Genomic DNA, 20381 nt, shown 5'->3' on the forward strand with positions numbered 1-20381 from the left:
CAAAAAAAGTAAAAAAAAATAAAGGTCCCTATTTGCCTTTTACTTTGCTTAGGGATCTTTTTCCACATAGAAGTTTAAATTTTGAATTTGTCAGTATTTTCTTCCATGGTTTCTGGGATTTGTGTCTTGCTTATGAAAGGTTTTCTAGTCATAAAAAAAAATCCCTTTGCATTTTCTCCTAATTCTTATATTTAAAAAATTTTTAATTCATCTGGATTTTTAAAAATCTGAAGAGAGGAAGAAATTTAAATATTTTTTCCCTGAGTTTTCTTAACACTATTCCTTATTTAATTCTTCCTTTCCCCATTAATTTGAATTCTACCTTTATTTTCTAAATTCCCACATATCCATGGTATACATATACCACACTTATTATTCCATTCATGTGTTGTTAGGCACTTGGGTTGTTTCTACACCTTTGTGATTGTGAACTGAGCTACTATAAACATTCTAGTGGAAATGTCTTTATGGTAAAATGATTTATTTTCTTCTGGGCAGATACCTAATAATGGGATTTCAGGATCAAATGGAAGGTCTACTTTTAGCTCTTTGAGGATTCTCCATACTTCTTCACAAAAGGACGATATTAGTTTTCAGTCCCACCAACAGTGTACAAATGTTTCCCTCTGTCCACATCCACACCAGCATCTACAGCTTTGGGACCTTGGGATATGGGCTGTTCTCACTGGGGTTAGGTGATATCTCAAACTGCTTTCAGTTTGTATTTCTCTGGTAAGTTTCTCAAGAATGGAAAAGCAAGTATCCCATGTACTCAGCACTATGTTGAAACTAGTAGATCAACAAATATAGGTCCACAGAAAAGAAAAACACAAATTCAATAAGAGGGAAGGGTGTGGGGGAGGGGTTGTAAGTTCCCACCTAATGGGCACGGTGTAGGGGCATATGGCACACGACCTGGAAGGACTAAACTGCAACTCAAACTTTACCTTACAAAAGTAAACAATGTAACCTAATCGTAAGTACCCCCATATTAATCCAAAAAATGAATTAATGAATATATTCAAATTTTTCACTATAAAACATCACCTTTGACTCAATCTCAATAACTCACAATTGGAAATAGCCCAGTTTATGTGAAAAAATAAATAACTGAACAAAGTATAAAGTTTTATTCTTAGACAATTTAGGATGTATTCAAACTGTGTAATTAATATGTTGTGATTATCTGTAAAATGGAATTAAGCATTGGTTTGAATAGTTACACATAGGTTTCTCCAAATTCTTGATGCCTAATTCGACTTCTGAAAGTCACATGGAACACAGAACAATTCTTCATCGTGCAGGATTACTCCAGACTTCACAATGCTAACATCCTGACCCCCTTTCTGCAAATGGCAATGACAGCCCCTAGTGTGATAATTAACAAAATAAACTCTCAAGTTAAAAAAAAAAAGACCCTGTAACTCTGACTTAAGCGTAACAAAATGGATGCATGTAACTGGAAACATTTATACCCTCATAAATCTTGAATTAAAAAAAATTAAATAGAATAAATTCTCCATATCCATGGATTTGTTCATCCAGTGCCTATTTGGCATGTTAATTGAGTTTTTTGATTTCTGAATGTATTTTTTCTCCCTTCCTTTCAACTTGTTCTCCATTTTCAAAATCCTTGAACATCTTAGAGTACTCTCATAAGTAGATTTTCATGGCTTTTATCACATTTAGAGGAAGGGATTTCTGATTGGGGAATTTTAGGCACGTGAAATGTTTAGATTACTTGGGGAAGGGTGGTAGGTGTGAGGATGGGGGCCTCTTAAATCATGGAACTCACTTATTCAGTGGGAGTGTTTTATCACCAACCGGGAGCTTGCCCGTAAGCTCGAGGCAAGTTTTTCTTCTAGTCAGAGGGATCTGTTCCTGTTTGTACTGACTCCCGGCAGGCAAACTGGTTAGTAGGAAGAGGTCACCAGATGATCCGGGGACCTTTGTTAGGTATTCTAGATGCTATTTTGGAGAAGCCACAAGATTTCCGGAAGGTCTCTTTGTTCAGGTGTCTTTAAATGCTGTGTCTGGGAGTTGGTTGAAGATTTGGACTTTGGCTCTCAGCAAACTTGGACCAGATTCCAGCTTCTGCCATATCCCACCATGTGGCCTCAGCAAGTTACCTAAATTCTTTTTGTGTCTGTTTACTTCTCTGTAATGGGGGCAATTGTAATATCTGACTCAGGGTTGTTGTGAAGTGCAGTGCCTCAGGTAAAGTACCTGCTCAAAAAATAGTAGCTACCTTGACTAGTAAATCCCTCTAAGGGATTTTAAAGTTTAGTTTTTACACCTAGAGGCTGTGGCCTTGGCTCCAGCCTTATCATTTTAACATCTTGGCAGGCCCGCCAGCTCCTCCTTTGTTACAGCCTCCTAGTTGGCCATGACAATGACCTTCTAGTTCTCAGGGTTGATTTTTGACTTGTTAGAGTGACTGTGGGCCAGCTACCTCTTAAAACCTCTGTTTCGTCATCTGGAAACTGCAAATAATTATGCCCCTTCTCCTTGGAGCGGAGTGAGAATAATATAAAGCACCCAGTGTAACACCCGGCACCCAGTAGGTGCTCAATAAATGGTTTATGTGCACAGCACCAAGGCTGGCGAGATTGTTCTTGCGAAGATTCAGTAGACCATATAGATCGGAAACAATGTAATACAAAGATCTTGCTTTAGGAATGTATGATATGCTGAAGAGACAAAACCACAGGTCAAAGAGGGGACAAGTATGAATATAAAACATTATACTGGTGACAAGCACAGAAATAGCAGAGCAGGGAGGGTGACTGTCCAGTCTGGGATTCCCAGCAAAGGCATGTGGAGGAGAAAGTCAGCAGAGTGTGGCCAGGCCGGGGAGCCTCTCCTTTGGACCTGAACATGGCACAGATGGCAGTAGCCTCTTTCTGTGTGGCATTGGCTAATATTCAGTAGGCTGCCACGGTGGGGGAATCAGGGGCCCTCCAGGTGCCACCAGCTGTCGGCCTCCCCATTCAGGCAGTCAGCACTGAGGTGGCTTCTGTTTGGCTCCTCTAACCCCTCAGTGTCCAGGTAACTTTGTGGACCTAAATGTTTCTTCTGCCTCAGGACTGCGAAGGCCTTATCGTGCGCTCGGCCACCAAAGTGACCGCTGATGTCATCAATGCGGCCGAGAAGCTGCAGGTGGTGGGCAGGGCTGGCACAGGCGTGGACAATGTGGATCTGGAGGCCGCGACAAGGAAGGGCGTCCTGGTCATGAAGTAAGTCTCAGAGGCTGAGGGTAGGGTGTGGGGACCGACATAATGGTTGTGAGTCTCCCTGCCCAGAGCTGTGTCGATCAGACGGACTTCCAGGGCAGGCCTGGTCCAGGGAAGGGTCCAGAAAGGTGGGTGACCCTGACCGCTGAGTGGTTCCCAAGGTTTTTGAAATTGCATCTGTCTGAGTAAACTCGAAATGTTTCAGGAACCACCCGCCGCACAGCCCGCTCTGCTCATGGAAGGCGTTGGTTTTATGTCCCTGTTCACAGATGCCTGACCTTTGCTAGTAGGCTAGTGACTCCACATTTTCCTCCTCCTCACTTCCCTGCACGATTCTGGAGCTAAGACCCCAATTTCTCTTTCAGCGTTCCAGGAGCAAGAGGGTCTCCTTGAGAGCTGTTTTTGCAGAAGCCCAGGAACAGAGGCCGTGGTCAGCACACCAGTGTGGTGCTGTACCTTTCAGCACTCAGATGGTGTGGCAAGGCCATCCCCCCACCTCTTCTCTGTCCTCAGCTTTTCCCTCAGGGACCTCATGGTCCTCCGGTCTCTCCAGGGTAGGGGTTAACTGACAAGTCACCTGACTGAGGTCATTATCCCACAGCAGAAATGTTAAACAATAACCCATCTCACATTCTCGTCCAGGACCCTAGGCCGCTGCCCCACCCTCCCACCCCCCCAGCCCTGCACCTCTGCCCGCTCCCCACACAGCCTGTTCACTGGGACAACGGGAAGCCAGGTGGCTTTGCACAAAGACAGTCTCTGAGAGTCCTTTTACCTTGTACAGAATTTCTTGGCTTTTTCTCCTGCTAGCCTTCATTTCTAGGAATGAAAAGACAAACCCAGTAAGGGACAAAGGAGGGAGAACATGGATGTTAAATTCTTTCAAAAACATGAAAAAGGCCTTTGAGAAAAGAAAAACAGTTTAGTGTGTTGCCACCTCTGTTCTGCTTTCTGCAAAATGGGCAGTCTGCGTCCTCCTGTCAGTAAGGCAGGAGGAGGCTTTTCTTTGTTCAGACTGGAGGAGAGAGGGGAAGTCAGACACGTAGAAAGAAAAATATTAGCCTCGTTACTCATAAAGGACGCATGGGGAAGCCCGTGAAGCTGAGCTCTGAATTCGAGGCACTTGCTCAGTTATCAGGGGCTCAGCTCTGGCAAGAACAGTGGCGCACGAGGCATCTGTGCTCTCTGTGGGTAGTAGTTCCTGAGGTGGGAACAGGGAAAGCAGAGCTGAGCCACGCACAGATCTCCAGGTCCTACAACACATTCCTCCTCTGCCTCGGGAGGAGTGAGGCTGGGGAGAGAGAGGCCAGCTGTGTTTTTCTAACAGAGGTCCCCCGCAGGGGAGAGTAAAGCACGGGGCTTTTCTTGCAGGCCTGGGCTTAGGGCAGGAGGACCTATGACTCCAGGATAGCAGTATGGGCTCGGGGGCTTGTACTAAGACTGCTAAGTTCAGGGACAGGAGAGAACACAGCCTGCACGCAAGGCTTTCTCCTGGGGTGGGCGTGGGAATACTGGGTCTTGGCCCACTGATGTCCCCTTTTCTTTGATCTTTAGCACCCCCAACGGGAACAGCCTCAGTGCTGCAGAGCTCACCTGCGGGATGATCATGTGCCTGGCCAGGTAAGTCCCTGACTTCCCAGCAGGGCCCACTCAGGTACGCTGATTCTTATCACTTGCCCAGCAGACTGATTCAGAGAAACTTAGTGACCTACAGACTACTGAGAAACTTCAAGGCCATTACTCCCATCCTCAACATTCATCACACAGGTTCCCTAGCATACAGAGGCCAGGTGGCTTGTCAGATAGTCAGGGACTGTGTGCAGTGGACACCGGCTGTTGCTCACTACCAAGGAGGAGAAAATAAGAGTGTGTGTGGCATGGTTTTCCTTCTGTTTCTCCTTACACATTTCCCGCTCTCTGCACAGACACTGCCTTACTACCCCTTGCAAACGCTCCCTTATCCGGCTGCCCGGAGCATCCTTTCCCATTATGTGTCTATATACCCTCTGCTTAGTGTTTAAGATTAAGCTCAAGTGTGTCAATTTATCATCTAAGAAGCCCTCTCTAGCTTCCCCAGATGGGCTGTGTCTCTCACTCATTCCTGCGTCACTGTCCTCACAAATCTGTATTATAGTAGAATGGAATAAAAAACTGTTTCGGGATCCCTGTGCCTACCTGTGGATTCATGACACTGTGGAAGGCAAATGGGCAAGTCTCTTGCTCTTTCAGCAGGAGTTCTGAGGGATATGGGCCTCTTGAGTAGAGGGGGCTGCCCAGAAACCCCTCTGTTGTGGATGTGGCCCATAATGTGTGTAAGTCTTACTGTGTTGGGTGGTGATTTGGCAAAACTGACTGCATTGAGTGCTTCTGTTGGACAGGCATTTCTGTGTCAGTAGTGGGATCCTTAATCCAGCAGATCTGGGAAGGTCACCTTACTATGCTCAAACCCAAAACCTTTTAAGACTGAGAAATACTCCTTTTCCATCTTGGAGACCTGCTTTTCTCCTGCTGGGGGAGGATCTGGGGAGTTAATTCGCTCTCACCCCTCCTGAAGATTTCTACCTGAGGTCTCCAGTATCCACTGATCTTCACTAGTTGGTGACAGGGGACAGTGGGAGAAAGGAGAGGCAGAGGCAGCTCACATAATATCGGGGTCTCAGCTGGGAGGGGACATGAGCTGGCCTCCTGGACCTCCCAGGCCACGCAGGCCGTGTACATCTCCCTCTGGAGAAGTGTAGGAGCCCGCTGTTATGGTTTCACTTGAGTAGGGGTCTCAGTGCAGCTTTCTATCTACTCAATTACCTCACTATTTTCCCTCGAGGTAGATGGAGGGATTGGGAGCCAGGAAAAATTTCCCTCCTACTCCAGGACTGGCTTTATTTAAAGGGACAGGTAGCGCATTGTGAATTAAAGGAAGCTCTTCATTCTCAGCCACTTGCTTTACCCTCCCCTGTGGGGGACCTCACTCATCAAGTATGCATCAGAACTCAGATGCACCCAGTTAAGAAGGCATTGCTGGTGCTGTTTTTGCTTCTCACTGGCTGTGTTCCTTCAGGCTGCTTCCCAGCCTGGAGGCAGAGGAGGGAGGGTGCTGCACACTAGGCTGGGCAGCATGGATGGAGAGCCGGCCCCCAGGGCCTGTTTTGGGCCTCAGAACAGGTGGCAGGAGCCCCTGAGGTCAGGAGGAAAGGGAGAATACACTACATGTAGGGTCACTGTTGTTTTTAGGCCCTTCCCCCTGTAACATATTCCCCCTGTGAATATTACCTTTCCATATGCACGGGAGTAGGGGCAATGTAGGACTTACCTCGGGGTGCTGGGAAGGGTCTCTCATAAACTATTTTTAGGGTCTTAAGTCTGCTTATAAAGGGCCACCCTTATTCTGAGGAGGGCAAGTGGCAACACCTTATCTCACTTTCCATGAGTTCTGAGTGAGACACAGGACTTGCTCACTTGCTGGGTTACCTCTGCCACAGAGGAGGGTGACCACAAGAACTGTCACCTGTTCAAGTGGGGGCCACCAGTTTTGCCTGTTTCACCTTCTCTTTCTCTTGTCGGTCAGGCTGGTCCCTGGCCTGTGTCGTGGTCCTCCCCAGTCTGGCCTGGTGAGGACCCCAAAGTGCTGAAAACATGAAGGCCTGGGGACCTCCACGACCAGCTGGGTGTTATCAGCGGTAGGGGGCGGTGCTCAGGAGTTTCCTGTGCCCTGTGCACCTCTCAGCACTGTGGAGTCACATGGGCAGAAAAGAGGAAGTAAGAGAAATGTGGGGAGGCAGACAGCTCTGCCCCACCACGGCTGCTGTAAGGCATTTGATCAGGCTGGCTTTCCACAGAAGCCAGTGGCTCCTCAAGGTGGGTCACCGTCCTTAACTGTGTTCCTGGAAGGAGGCCCCTCTCCCGAGGCCTCCTTCGGTGGCCCAGAGCAGCAAGGTGGGCTTGTCCCCAGGAGGCTGGTGACTTCAGTCTGTTGAGCTTCCTGTAAGATCACAGGACTCTGTGATGTGGGGGGCATGGGCATGTCACCCCAGCCTTACCCTCAGATGGCAGTCTGTGCCCTGGTGACGAGTGGATGTGGAAGAATGGTTTTAGATGTCAGTGAATTGAAGGTATAAGGACGGGGTTTGGGGATCTCTCTTTTTGCACATGCACGTTGTCACACTCACTCACTGAATTTTTTGGCCGGCAGAAATGCCTGCATTTCAGTACCTAGGGGACAGACGGTGGTGGGGCTGCCTTTCCTGGCTTTGAATCTGTTTAGGTACTTACAGCTGAGGGGTGCTGGAGAGCTGCTCAGCCCTGGTGCCTCCTTCCATGAAGTTGTGAACTTGAGATGAGCTAATATGTGACTGAATGTTTCTTATGCGATGTTTGAAGCAGAGAAGGTGTGCCTTAAACGTTATTCCACGTCTCTCCCCTTTTTGCCTCCAGAGATGCCTTGATGACCCTTGTCACAAGTGATATACCATATCCTTTGACCCCTAACTTTGGTCTGTCTGTCCTCCAGAAAGTACACACGGAGACTCAGACCTCCATATGAACCACACACAAGCTGTGAGAGTGTGTGTGTCTGTGTTTGGTGGTGGGCCAGGAAGGTGGGGTGGATGTTAGAAGCATCATGACCAGGCGTTCAGGACAGAATGGCAGTGTCTGGACTGTAAGTTCTTGTTTGGTTTATCGAAGATTAGGTGGTTGTAAGATGTTAGTTTCATTTCTTGGTGTTCAATTCGATTCCAAGTGTCTATGTCTCTGTTTTTGTGCCAGTACCATGCTGTCTTGAGCACTATGGCTTTGTAGTACAGACTAAAATCTGGTATGCTGATGCCCCCAGCTTTATTTTTGTTACTAAGAACTGCCTTAGCTATGCGGGGTTTTTTCCGGTTCCATACAAAACGCAGAATCATTTTTTCCGAATCTCCCCCACCCTAGGCTGGCCTAAGAACCTTATGGCTTAGGAGACACTCAAGAAACACTGAGTAATCAGGTGGAAGACATTGTAAGTCGTGGTCCTGATGAGATGGGAAGATGAAAGTAATTCCTAAAACTACTGAAGCACTTAATGACAACAGAGTCGCCCAATAGCCCCCACTCAGTTGCCCTGCAAACCGAGAAGACTGACAGTTGCCCAAAGGAGAAAACCGTCCCAGCATCGCCCTGATTGGCACCTCAGTAGCTGAGGTGGAATCAGAACCTCCTCCCAGACTCGGCTGCAGACAGAAATCCCAGGCTACCCAAGTCAGCCCAAATCCCAGATTTCCCTCTCCTACCCTCCTTTACCCCCTCAATATTGGTATTCCTGAACCTGAACCCCCAGACCCCCATCAGAACAAGGCCTGAGCCTGGTTCCTGGGGCAGTGACTGTCGCAGACAGTGGCTGTGCAGGCCGGACACTACACCTAGCTTCCTGGACTGGTGGGGGTCCGAGCAGGCCTGCTCATCCTGCGTCTGTCCCCCCAGGCAGATTCCCCAGGCCACGGCTTCCATGAAGGATGGCAGATGGGAGCGGAAGAAGGTGAGCAGCCAGCCTTGCCTCACGCCTCCTGGGCCCGGGGTCCCAGGGCCACTCGCGGTGCTAACATCAGCTTCTTTGCCCATTTGGTTGCAGTTCATGGGAACGGAGCTGAATGGAAAGACCCTGGGAATTCTCGGCCTGGGCAGGATTGGGAGAGAGGTGGCCACCCGGATGCAGTCATTTGGGATGAAGGTAAGAGGTTGCTGGACCTCTTCGATGTGGGATTTTCTGTAGCAATTTTGGAAGAGGCAGTTTGGCTGATGAGAAGCCAAAGGCTTTGCTCTGGGAGGTTTGACCATCCTTTAGGGAGAGAGAGAATGTTGGCCTGCGGATCTGGACACTTGAGCTCCAACGCTGAGAAAACATGGAGGAGCTTCTGTCTTTCAGCCCTGGAGGCGGTGGTGGCCCCGAGTCCTAGTGGACCAGGGTGTCCTACCCATACCTCCCTCTCTTGCTTCAAAGGCTTCCTGGTTTTGCTGTGTCTGCAGAACGGCGTGATTGTCCGTTTATCCTTCCAGTTTCCCTCTGTATTCTGGGAAAGACTTAAAGGCACTTGTCTGGACATTGTGATGAGGTTTTAGAGCTGGAAGACCTCACATGGGTCTCAGAAGTCACACCTGACCCCTGCCTCCCAACAGGGCACTGCCTTTTCCTACTGCGGGAGCTCCGTAGCCTTCTGGCTGAGGGAGGGCTGTTATCAAGAGCAATGCCATCCTCATGGGCCAATCTAGGAAATTTTGTGAACTGGGAGAGGCCATTAAGCCAAGACAGGGTACCAGCAGGGCTGCCCAGACAGGCCAGAAAGATGGGCAGCTAAGAAGAGGGCTAGCAGCATCTCTATGTTCTGTATGGCTATTGAGGCTGCAGCCAGGAAGACTTTAAACACTGAAGCAAACATTGAGGATCAGATCATCTCAGCTCTAGAAAAATATGCATGTTGCTGCTAAGAAATTTTCCCTTTCTCCCCATCTCTCCTACCTTCTTAGAGTTAGAAGGATCCTATTAGTGATTGCCACCCGGAATGTGTAAGCCCCAGGACTGTAGCAAATGAATGGAAGGGAGACCCAGATGGGCGTCCTCTTGTACACAGTGGACATCTTCCTCTTCCTCCTGCCCCCACCGCCATCTCACTGATTTTAGAGAGTCAGCTCTCTGTCCTAAACCTCAGCTCTGGGGAGTGCCAGCTGTATTCTTCTAGGTCCCTTGAGAGCAACATGTGGCCCAGTGGGAGGCCTGTGAAAAAGCCACAGCCCTGCCCCCCTCTGCAGGGGTGTTGGGGTGCCCCTTCACCAAGGCTCTCCTCCCCCTGTGACCCCCTTCCCCGGGGCTCTCCTCCCCCTGTGACCCCCCTTCCCCGGGGCTCTCCTCCCCTGTGACCCCCCCTCCCCAGGGCTCTCCTCCCCTGTGGCCTCTGTCCCTGGGCATTTCCTACCTGTGCTGCTGCCACATCCCAAACTTCTCTGGATCAGTGAACACTCATTTCCGAGGAGACTTTGGCATGACTTAAACCAAACAAAAGCCCTGCTTCGTCCTGAATAATAGAGGTACTAGGTCAGTTTGTCTGTTCATCTGGCACCACTTGCCTCTCTCAGCCACTGCTCCCGGCTGCTTCCTGGGATTTAGGGGCGTGTGGGGCATCAGGAAGTGGTTGGCACCTCCTGGGCATGTGTGTGGTTCAGACAGACACCTGGAGCCTGCTCATCTCAGTGTTCACTGAGGGTCTTGAAATGTCTACCCACATGCTTGCCCCTCCAGAGCTGCCTGGACTGATCATTCTGGAGGGTCCAAGTGGCCCAGCCCCCCTTGCTCAGCTGCTTCCCTTGGCCTTGTGCCATGTCAGATTTTGGGGTCCAGATGAATTTTGTCTCAGGGCAGAGAGATCACCAACCTGCATCATCCAAGCTTCCGCAGTGTTCTAGCACTTGTGGAGAACTAGAGTTTCTAAAGGGAAAGGAAAAGTCTTGAACAAATTATGAAAGAGATAGCTCATACACATCCAGATGGGAAACAGTGATCAGTGTTTATTAAACACAGCTATTGCAAATGAGCTTTCTTCTGTCTTTGGAAACCTTTTTTTTTTTTTGTTTTTTTGAGACGGAGTCTTACTCTCTTGCCCAGGCTAGAGGACCATGGCCTTAGCCTCACTCACAGCAACCTCAAACTCCTGGGCTCAAGCAATCCTCCTGCCTTATCTTCCCGAGTAGCTGGGACTATAGGCATCCACCACAATGCCTGGCTAGTTTTTCTATTTTTAGTAGAGATGGGATCTTGCTGTTGTTCAGACTGGTCCTAAACTCCTGTGCTCAGGCAGTCCACCTGCCTCAGCCTCACAGAGTGAGATAGTTAATACTCAAGAGCACAGAACCAGGACTCAAAAGACAGAGGAAGGCCAGCAAGACTGGGCACCCTACCAGAGATCTAACCAGAACACTTGGGTCCAAAAGCAACTTGACAGATTCTAAATGTAGAAACATTTGTCAAAACTTTTCTCACAGAGGAAAAGGAGGGCTTTGGCTGACAACAGAATGATCTGGTTAACAGCAGCCATGGGAGATAGAAAAGGTGATGTGACTGACTTTCAGCAGCATCAAAAGGAATAAGCTTCCAGGGCAGGGGAGACAATGTCCCTTACTGCAGTGTGGCCTGCTGGTGACCTGAGTCATGGAGGCCTGTGTTCAATCAGTACTGCTCCTCTGTGGGAGACTTTTCCTTAATAGTGTCACCGAACACCAGGTTGTACCTTAGGGACACCTCCCGTCCTTGCCGGCATGTTCCCTAGAATGTGTTAACAGGCCCAAGCCAGTCAGGAGCCGAGCTTTGTGCTTTATGTTTTTATTTATTTATTTTTTTTTATTAAATCATAGCTGTGTACATTGATATATTCATGGGGCATCATTCACTAGCTTCACAGACCATTTACCAAGTTTCACATATACCCTTGTAAGATGCACCACTGGTGTAATCCCACAATCCCCTTCCCTCTACGCACTTCCCCCCTCCCTCCCCTCCCTTTCCCCTTTCCCCCTATTCTTAGGTTGTAACTGGGTTATAGCTTTCATGTGAAAACCTTAAATTAGTTTCATAGTAGGGCTGAGTACATTGGGTACTTTTGCTTCCATTCTTGAGATACTTTATTAAGAAGAATATGTTCCAGCTCCATCCATGGAAATATGAAAGAGGTAAAGTCTCCATCTTTCTTTAAGGCTGCATAATATTCCATGGTGTACATGTACCACAATTTATTAATCCATGCGTGGATCGATGGGCACTTGGGCTTCTTCCATGACTTAGCAATTATGAATTGGGCTGCAATAAACATTCTGGTACAAATATCTTTGTTATGTTGTGATTTTTGGTCTTCTGGGTATATGCCCAGTAGAGGAATTACAGGATTGAATGGCAGATCTATTTTTAGATCTCTAAGTGTTCTCCATATCTCTTTCCAAAAGGAATGTATTAATTTGCATTCCCACCAGCAGTGCAAAAGTTTTCCCTTTTCTCCACATTCGCACCAACATCTCTGGTCTTGGGATTTTGTGATATAGGCTAGACTCACTGGAGTTAGATGGTATCTCAAAGTAGTTTTCATTTGCATTTCTCTGATGATTAAAGATGATGAGCATTTTTTCATATGTCTGAAGGCCGCATGCCTGTCTTCTTCAGAGAAGTTTCTCTTCAAATCCCTTGCCCAGCCTGCGATGGGATCCCTTGTTCTATTCTTGCTAATGCGTTTGAGTTCTCTGTGGATTCTGGTTATTAAAACTTTGTCAGAGACATAACCTTCAAATATCTTCTCCCATTCTGAGGGCTGTTGGCTTGGTTTACTTACTGTGTTCTTGGCTGTGCAGAAGCTTTTTAGTTTGATCAAGTCCCAGTAGTGCATTTTTGAAGCTGCTTCAATTGCCCACAGGGTCCTCCTCATAAAATACTCGCCCAGACCAATTTCTTCAAGGGTTTTCCCTGCACTCTTCCCTAGTATCTTTATAGTTTCATGTCTTAAGTTTAAATCTTTGATCCAGTGAGAGTCTATCTTAGTTAATGGTGAAAGGTGTGGGTCCAGTTTCAGTCTTCTACAGGTTGCCAGCCAGTTCACCCAGCACCATTTGTTAAATAGGGAATCTTTTCCCCACTGAATGTTTTCAATTGGCTTGTCAAACATTAAATAACGGTAAGTAGCTGGGTTCATCTCTTGGTTCTCTATTCTGTTCCAGACATCTACTTCTCTGTTTTTGTGCCAATACCATGCTGTTTTGATCACTGTTGATTTGTAGTATAGTCTGAGGTCTGGTAGCATGATTCCTCCTGTTTTGTTTTTATTTCTGAGTAATGTCTTGGCTATTCAAGGTTTTTTCTGATTCCATATAAAACGAATTATTGTTTTTTCAAGATCTTTAAAGTATAATAGTGGAGCTTTAATAGGGACTGCATTGAAATTATATATTGCTTTGGGTAGTATGGACATTTTAACAATGTTGATTCTTCCCAGCCATGAGCATGGTATGTTTTTCCATTTGTTAATATTTTCAGCTATTTCTTTTCTTAGAGTTTCATAGTTCTCTTTATAGAGATCTTTCACGTCCTTTGTTAGATAAATTCCCAAATATTTCATCTTCTTTGGCACTACTGTGAATGGGATAGAGTCCTTAACTGTTTTTTCAACTTGACTATTGTTGGTACATATAAAGGCTACCGATTTACGAATGTTGATTTTGTAACCTGAGATGCTGCTGTATTCCTTGATCACTTCTAAGAGTTTTGTAGTAGAGTCCCTAGTGTTTTCCAGATATACCATCATATCATCTGCAAAGAGCGAAAGTTTGATCTCTTCTGACCCTATATGGATACCCTTGATCGCCTTTTCTTCCCTAATTGCAGTGGCTAAAACTTCCATTACAATGTTAAAAAGTAATGGAGACAATGGGCAGCCTTGTCTGGTTCCTGATCTGAGTGGAAATGATTCCAATTTAACTCCATTCAATATGATATTGCCTGTGGGTTTGCTGTAGATGGCCTCTATCAGTTTAAGAAAGGTCCCTTCTATACCAATTTTCTTAAGTGTTCTGATCATGAAGGGATGCTGGATATTATCAAAAGCTTTTTCTGCATCAATTGAGAGAATCATATGGTCTTTGTTTTTTAATTTGTTTATGTGCTGGATTACATTTATAGATTTATGTATATTGAACCAGCCTTGAGACCCTGGGACAAAACCGACTTGGTCATGATATATAATTTGTTTGATGTTTTGCTGGATTCTGTTAGGATTTTGTTAATATTTTTGCATCTATATTCATTAGTGATATTGGTCTATAATTTTCTTTTCTTGCTGGGTCTTTTCCTGGTTTGGGGATCAGGGTGATATTTGCTTCATAGAACGTGTTAGGTAGTCTTCCTTCTTTTTCTACCTTTTGGAACAGGTTGTGCAATATAGGTACTAATTCCTCTTTAAAAGTTTGGTAGAATTCTGACGTGAAACCATCTGGTCCCGGGCTTTTCTTTTTAGGGAGGTTTTGTATGGTAGATGCTATTTCCGAACTTGATATGGGCCTGTTCAAAATTTCCACTTGATTCTGGCTAAGTCTTGGAAGGTGACGTGCTTCCAAGTATCGGTCAATTTCCTTCAGATTTTCATATTTCTGAGAATACAGTTTCTTGTACTATTCATTAAGGATTTTTTGGATTTCTGAGGAGTCTGTTGTTATTTTGTCTTTGTTGTTTCTGATTGATGAGATTAGGGATTTTACTCTTTTTTTCCTGATTAGGTTGGCCAAAGGTTTATCTATTTTATTGACCTTTTCGAAAAACCAGCTTTTTTTTTTTAAGGATTTTTTTTTTTTTTTATTGTTGGGGATTCAGTGAGGGTACAATAAGCCAGGTTACACTGATTGCAATTGTTAGGTAAAGTCCCTCTTGCAATCATGTCTTGCCCCCATAAAGTGTGACACACACCAAGGCCCCACCCCCCTCCCTCCGTCCCTCTTTCTGCTTCCCCCCCTGTAACCTTAATTGTCATTAATTGTCCTCATATCAAAATTGAGTACATAGGATTCGTCCTTCTCCATTCTTGTGATGCTTTACTAAGAATAATGTCTTACACATCCATCCAGGTTAATACAAAGGATGTAAAGTCTCCATTTTTTTTAATGGCTGAATAGTATTCCATGGTATACATATACCACAGCTTGTTAATCCATTCCTGGGTTGGTGGGCATTTAGGCTGTTTCCACATTTTGGCCATTATAAATTGAGCTGCAATAAACAGTCTAGTACAAGTGTCCTTATGATAAAAGGATTTTTTTCCTTCTGGGTAGATGCCCAGTAATGGGATTGCAGGATCAAATGGGAGGTCTAGCTTGAGTGCTTTGAGGTTTCTCCATACTTCCTTCCAGAAAGGTTGTACTAGTTTGCAGTCCCACCAGCAGTGTAAAAGTGTTCCCTTCTCTCCACATCCATGCCAGCATCTGCAGTTTTGAGATTTTGTGATGTGGGCCATTCTCACTGGGGTTAGATGATATCTCAGGGTTGTTTTGATTTGCATTTCTCTAATATATAGAGATGATGAACATTTTTTCATGTGTTTGTTAGCCATTCGTCTGTCATCTTTAGAGAAAGTTCTATTCATGTCTCTTGCCCATTGATCTATGGGATTGTTGGCTTTTTTCATGTGGATTAATTTGAGTTCTCTATAGATCCTAGTTATCAAGCTTTTGTCTGATTGAAAATATGCAAATATCCTTTCCCATTGTGTAGGTTGTCTCTTTGCTTTGGTTATTGTCTCCTTAGCTGTACAGAAGCTTTTCAGTTTAATGAAGTCCCATTTGTTTATTTTTGTTGTTGTTGCAATTGCCATGGCAGTCTTCTTCATGAAATCTTTCCCCAGGCCAATATCTTCCAGTGTTTTTCCTATGCTTTCTTTGAGGATTTTTATTGTTTCATGCCTGAAATTTAAGTCCTTTATCCATCTTGAATCAATTTTTTGTGAGTGGGGAAAGGTGTGGGTCCAGTTTCAGTCTTTTACATGTAGACATCCAGTTCTCCCAACACCATTTATTGAATAGGGAGTCTTTCCCCCTAGGTATGTTCTTGTTTGGTTTATCGAACATTAGGTGGTTGTAAGATGTTAGTTTCATTTCTTGGTTTTCAATTCGATTCCAAGTGTCTATGTCTCTGTTTTTGTGGCAGTACCATGCTGTCTTGAGCACTATGGCTTTGTAGTACAGACTAAAATCTGGTATGCTGATGCCCCCAGCTTTATTTTTGTTACAAAGAACTGCCTTAGCTTTACGGGGTTTTTTCCAGTTCCATACAAAACGCAGAATCATCTTTTCCAAGTCTTGAAAGTACGATGTTGGTATTTTGATAGGAATTGCATTGAATAGGTAGATTGCTTTGGGAAGTATAGACATTTTAACAATGTTGATTCTTCCCATCCAGGAGCATGGTATGTTCTTCCATTTGTTAATATCCTCTGCTATTTCCTTTCTGAGGATTTCATAGTTTTCTTTATAGAGGTCCTTCACCTCCTTCGTTAGGTGTATTCCTAGGTATTTCATTTTCTTTGAAACTATGGTGAAGGGAGTTGTGTCCTTAATTAGCTTCTCATCTTGACTGTTATTGGTGTATACAAAGGCTACTGACTTGTGGACATTGATTTTATATCCTGAAACATTACTGTATTTTTTGATGACTTCTAGGAGCCCTGTGGTTGAGTCTTTGGGGTTCTCTGAGTATAAGATCATGTCGTCAGCAAAGACGGAGAGTTTGACTTCTTCTGCTCCCATGTGGATTCCCTTTATTTCCTTGTCTTGCCTAATTGTATTGGCTAGAACTTCCAGCACTACGTTGAATAGTAAAGGTGACAGAGGACAACCTTGTCTGGTTCCAGTTCTAAGAGGAAAAGCTTTCAGTTTTACTCCATTCAGTAAAATATTGTCTGTTGGTTTGTCATAGATAGCTTCAATCAGTTTTAGAAATGTGCCACCTATGCCTATACTCTTCAGTGTTCTAATTAGAAAGAGATGCTGGATTTTATCAAGTGCTTTTTCTGCATCTATTGAGAGGATCATGTGATCTTTATTTTTGCCTCTATTAATATGGTGGATAACGTTTATGGACTTGTGTATGTTAAACCAGCCTTGTATCCCTGGGAGAAAAACCAGCTTTTTGATTTATTGATCCGTTGTATTATTGTTTTGTTTTCAATTTCATTTAATTCTGCTCTAATTTTGGTTATTTATTTTCTTCTACTGGGTTTGGGGTTGGAATGTTCTTCCTTTTCCAGTTGCTTGAGATGTCTATTAAGTTGTTAACTTCCTCTCTTTCCGTTCTCTTGAGGAAGGCTTGCAGTGCTATAAATTTCTGTCTTAGAACTGCCTTTGCGGTGTCCCAGAGGTTCTGATAGTTCATGTCTTCATTGTTGTTTTGTTCCAAAAAGTTGGCGATTCCTTTCTTAATCTCATCTCTGACCCAGCTATCATTTAGCATAAGGTTATTTAACTTCCATGTTTTTGTATGAGTATGCAGATTCCTGTTGTTACTCAGCTCAAGTTTTATTCCATGGTGATCCAGGAAGATGCATGGAATAATTTCTATTCCTTTAAATTTACTGAGGTTAGACTTGTGACCTAAGATGTGATCGATTTTGGAGTAAGTCCCATGGGCTGATGAGAAGTATATGTATTCAGTTTTGTTGGGATGAAATGTTCTGTAGATGTCTGATAAATCCAAATGTTAGATGGTTAGGTTTAAATCTAAGATTTCTTTGCTCAGCTTCTTGTTGGAGGATCAATCCAACACTGCCAAAGGAGAGTTGAACTCTCCAACTATTATGGAGCTGGAGGAAATCAAGTTGCTCATGTCTGTTAGAGTTTCTGTTATAAATTGAGGTACATTCTGGTTGGGTGCACAGATATTAATAATTGAGATCTCATCATATTGAGTATTACCCTTAACAAATATGAAGTGACCATTCTTATCCTTCCTTACTTTTGTTGGTTTAAAGCCTATTGTATCTGCAAATAAAATTGCAAAACCTGCTTTTTTCTGATTACCATTTGCCTGAAATATGGATGACCATCCTTTCACCCTGAGTCTTTATTTGTCTTTTAAGTTAAGATGTGACTCTTGTATGCAACAGATATCTGGCCTGAGTTTTCGTATCCAGTCAGCTAACCTATGCCTCTTTAGGGGACATTTTAAGCCGTTCACATTAATGGAGAATATTGATAAGTCTGGTGAAGTTTTGGGTATTGAGTTTTTCAAAAGTCCAGTGGGCATTTTTAATCCTTTTGCCAGTGTGGAAATTGGAGTTTGATCCAAAGTTTCTGAGTGAGTTTACTTTTGTGGTATAGGATTGGGTTGGTCATTATGGAGGATAGGTCTGAGAATATCCTGAAGAGCTGGTTTGCTTATGGCAAATTTCTTCAACATATGAATGTCATTAAAGTATTTAATTTCTCCATCATAAATGAAACTCAGTTTAGCTGGATACAAGATCTGGTGTTGAAAGTTATTTTGCTTTAGAAGATTAAAGGTCGGTGACCACCCTCTTCTGGCTTGAAAAGTTTCAGCAGAGAGATCTGCAGTCATTCTAATATTCTTCCCTTTGAAGGTAATGGTTTTCTTGCTCCTGGCAGCTTTGAGGATTTTCTCCTTCATATTAACTTTAGTGAAGTTAATTATATGCCTTGGGGATGTCTTATTGGGGTTGAGTCATGCTGGGGTTCTGAAGCTGTCCACTATCTGAATTTCAGAATCTCTAGGCATGTCTGGAAAATTCTCTTTCATAATTCCATGCAGAAGGGCCTCTGTGCCCAGCAAGGCCACTTCATCTGTTTCTGGAACTCCTATGATTCGGATATTTGCCTTCTTTGAATTATCCCAGAGCTCTCTGAGAGAATGATTTGTTTTTGCTCTCCATTTCTCTTCCTCTTTGAGAGTTTGGGAGCATTCAAAGGCTTTATCTTCAATGTCAGAAATCCTTTCTTCTGCTTGCTCCATTCTGTTGCCCAGGGATTCTACTGTATTTTTCATATCTTTGAGGGCTGCAAATTCTTGCTTCAGTGTGTCTAAGTCTTTGGTTGTTTTGTCTTTAAATTCATTAAATTCTTGAGAAAACTTTGGAATTTCTCCTCGAATCCCTAATTCCACTTTGTTAATCTTGTCTGCAATCCAAATTCTGAATTCGATTTCTGACATCTCAGCCAGTTGTTTATGAATGGGATCTTCAATTACATCTGCCATATCTTTCCTTGGGGGGGTTGATCTATTCTGGTTATTCATGTTACCAGAGTTTTTCCGCTGATTCCATCCCATGGTTGTTTTACTCCCTCTGATTTTTTCCCGTGGGGCTTTGTCGAGGGCCTGTACAGTTTTGTGGCCTGAGAAACTGGGGCCCTGTCTGGTGTGGTGGGGCTAAGTGGTTCTGTCTTGTTTTCAGCTGGTTTCCGTTCCACCCTAGTGAAACAGATACTCTGGATTGAAGTCTCAGCTGTGGAGAAATATCAGCAATTAAGTCACCCCACCCCCCACGGGCAAACAATTGGAAAAGAAAAATCAAACCTTCCTACCACCGTGCACCCAGGGCACCACCTGATTTGTCCTCAGGCGATTGGTTCAGTTCAAAAAGTCCAAATCAATTGTCTCAGTCTGCACCTGTCTTGGGTGAGAGGGTTTAAGAGGTCTCTGGGAACTGGATCACAGGGGTCTGGTGACTACTCTGGTGTGGCTTGCTCCAGTGCTGCGGTCAGGAGAAGCCACCTAGCCAATAAATCAGTCTGGGAAGGTTGCTTCCTCCTTCCCCACCTTGCACCACTTCACATCCAGCAACTGACAGCCCTGCAGTTGGCTGACTCAGTTGCCTGTAGTGAATAGGTACTCTAGGAGTTTGCACCTGCCTGAATCACAAGGAAGTCTGCCAGGCCGCTGCGCTCTGCCTCTCTCTAGCAGGAGAAGGTGAGGCCTGACAACCTCGGGCGCTTGATGAAGGTTGGGGGGTTTTCACTCAGGTCCAGTCTCGCCGCTGATTAATGTTACTGACAGAACAGAACAGAACAACTCTGCGGTTCCCCTGCGGAAGAGAAGCTGAATTGAGTTCCAAATCAGCTTGTCTTTGCTCTTGTATTGTCTATAGGCTGACGATCCCCTGAGGGCCAGGTGTGTCTTAGGTTTAGTAAAGCGGACCTCTGGGTCAGCCCCGCCCTGGGAGTTTCCCTGGTTTGCAAGTTGGAGTAGCCTCAGGCAAATACTATACTCAGAGTCTCTGGTTGCCCAGGGAGACAGGGGGTGTGGCTTCAGAATATTCGGTAGTAAGCCGTATTGCTAGCAAAAGAGGGCTGCTGTTTTATGGTTCAGGCAACCGCTGCTCCCGTGTAGCTCCTTTCTGGCCAACCATCCTCTCTCCGCTCCCGTACCCCAGAGTCTGCACCGACCAGCTGCAGCCCAGCACTGTCTACACCCCTCGAGCAATCGTCTAAGAGTCTGGACCCCTGGGGGACAGGCCTCCAGACCTTGGAGCGAGAGCAGAAGGGAGTGCGGGGAGCACTGGGAGCCTGGGGTTGCGGGCAGAGAACACACACAGCTTTACACAGTTTTATGCCTGGCCGTATTGTCACCAAAAGACAGCTGTCGCACTGTGCCTC

The 20381-nt window shown here is 45.1% G+C and overlaps 1 protein-coding gene across 1 annotated transcript in view; it reads left to right on the plus strand.

Moving 5' to 3' along the window:
• PHGDH (phosphoglycerate dehydrogenase) overlaps nucleotides 1-20381 on the plus strand; it is a 40376-nt gene that overhangs the window by 4688 nt on the left and 15307 nt on the right. The window contains exons 2-5 of the mRNA XM_053592266.1: nucleotides 3085-3236; nucleotides 4788-4853; nucleotides 8688-8742; nucleotides 8836-8934. Of these exons, the coding sequence (XP_053448241.1) occupies nucleotides 3085-3236; nucleotides 4788-4853; nucleotides 8688-8742; nucleotides 8836-8934 (372 nt within the window). The remainder of the gene's footprint in view (nucleotides 1-3084; nucleotides 3237-4787; nucleotides 4854-8687; nucleotides 8743-8835; nucleotides 8935-20381) is intronic.

The sequence above is a fragment of the Nycticebus coucang genome, chromosome 5 (genome assembly GCF_027406575.1).
Source record: "Nycticebus coucang isolate mNycCou1 chromosome 5, mNycCou1.pri, whole genome shotgun sequence".
NCBI lineage: Eukaryota > Metazoa > Chordata > Mammalia > Primates > Lorisidae > Nycticebus > Nycticebus coucang.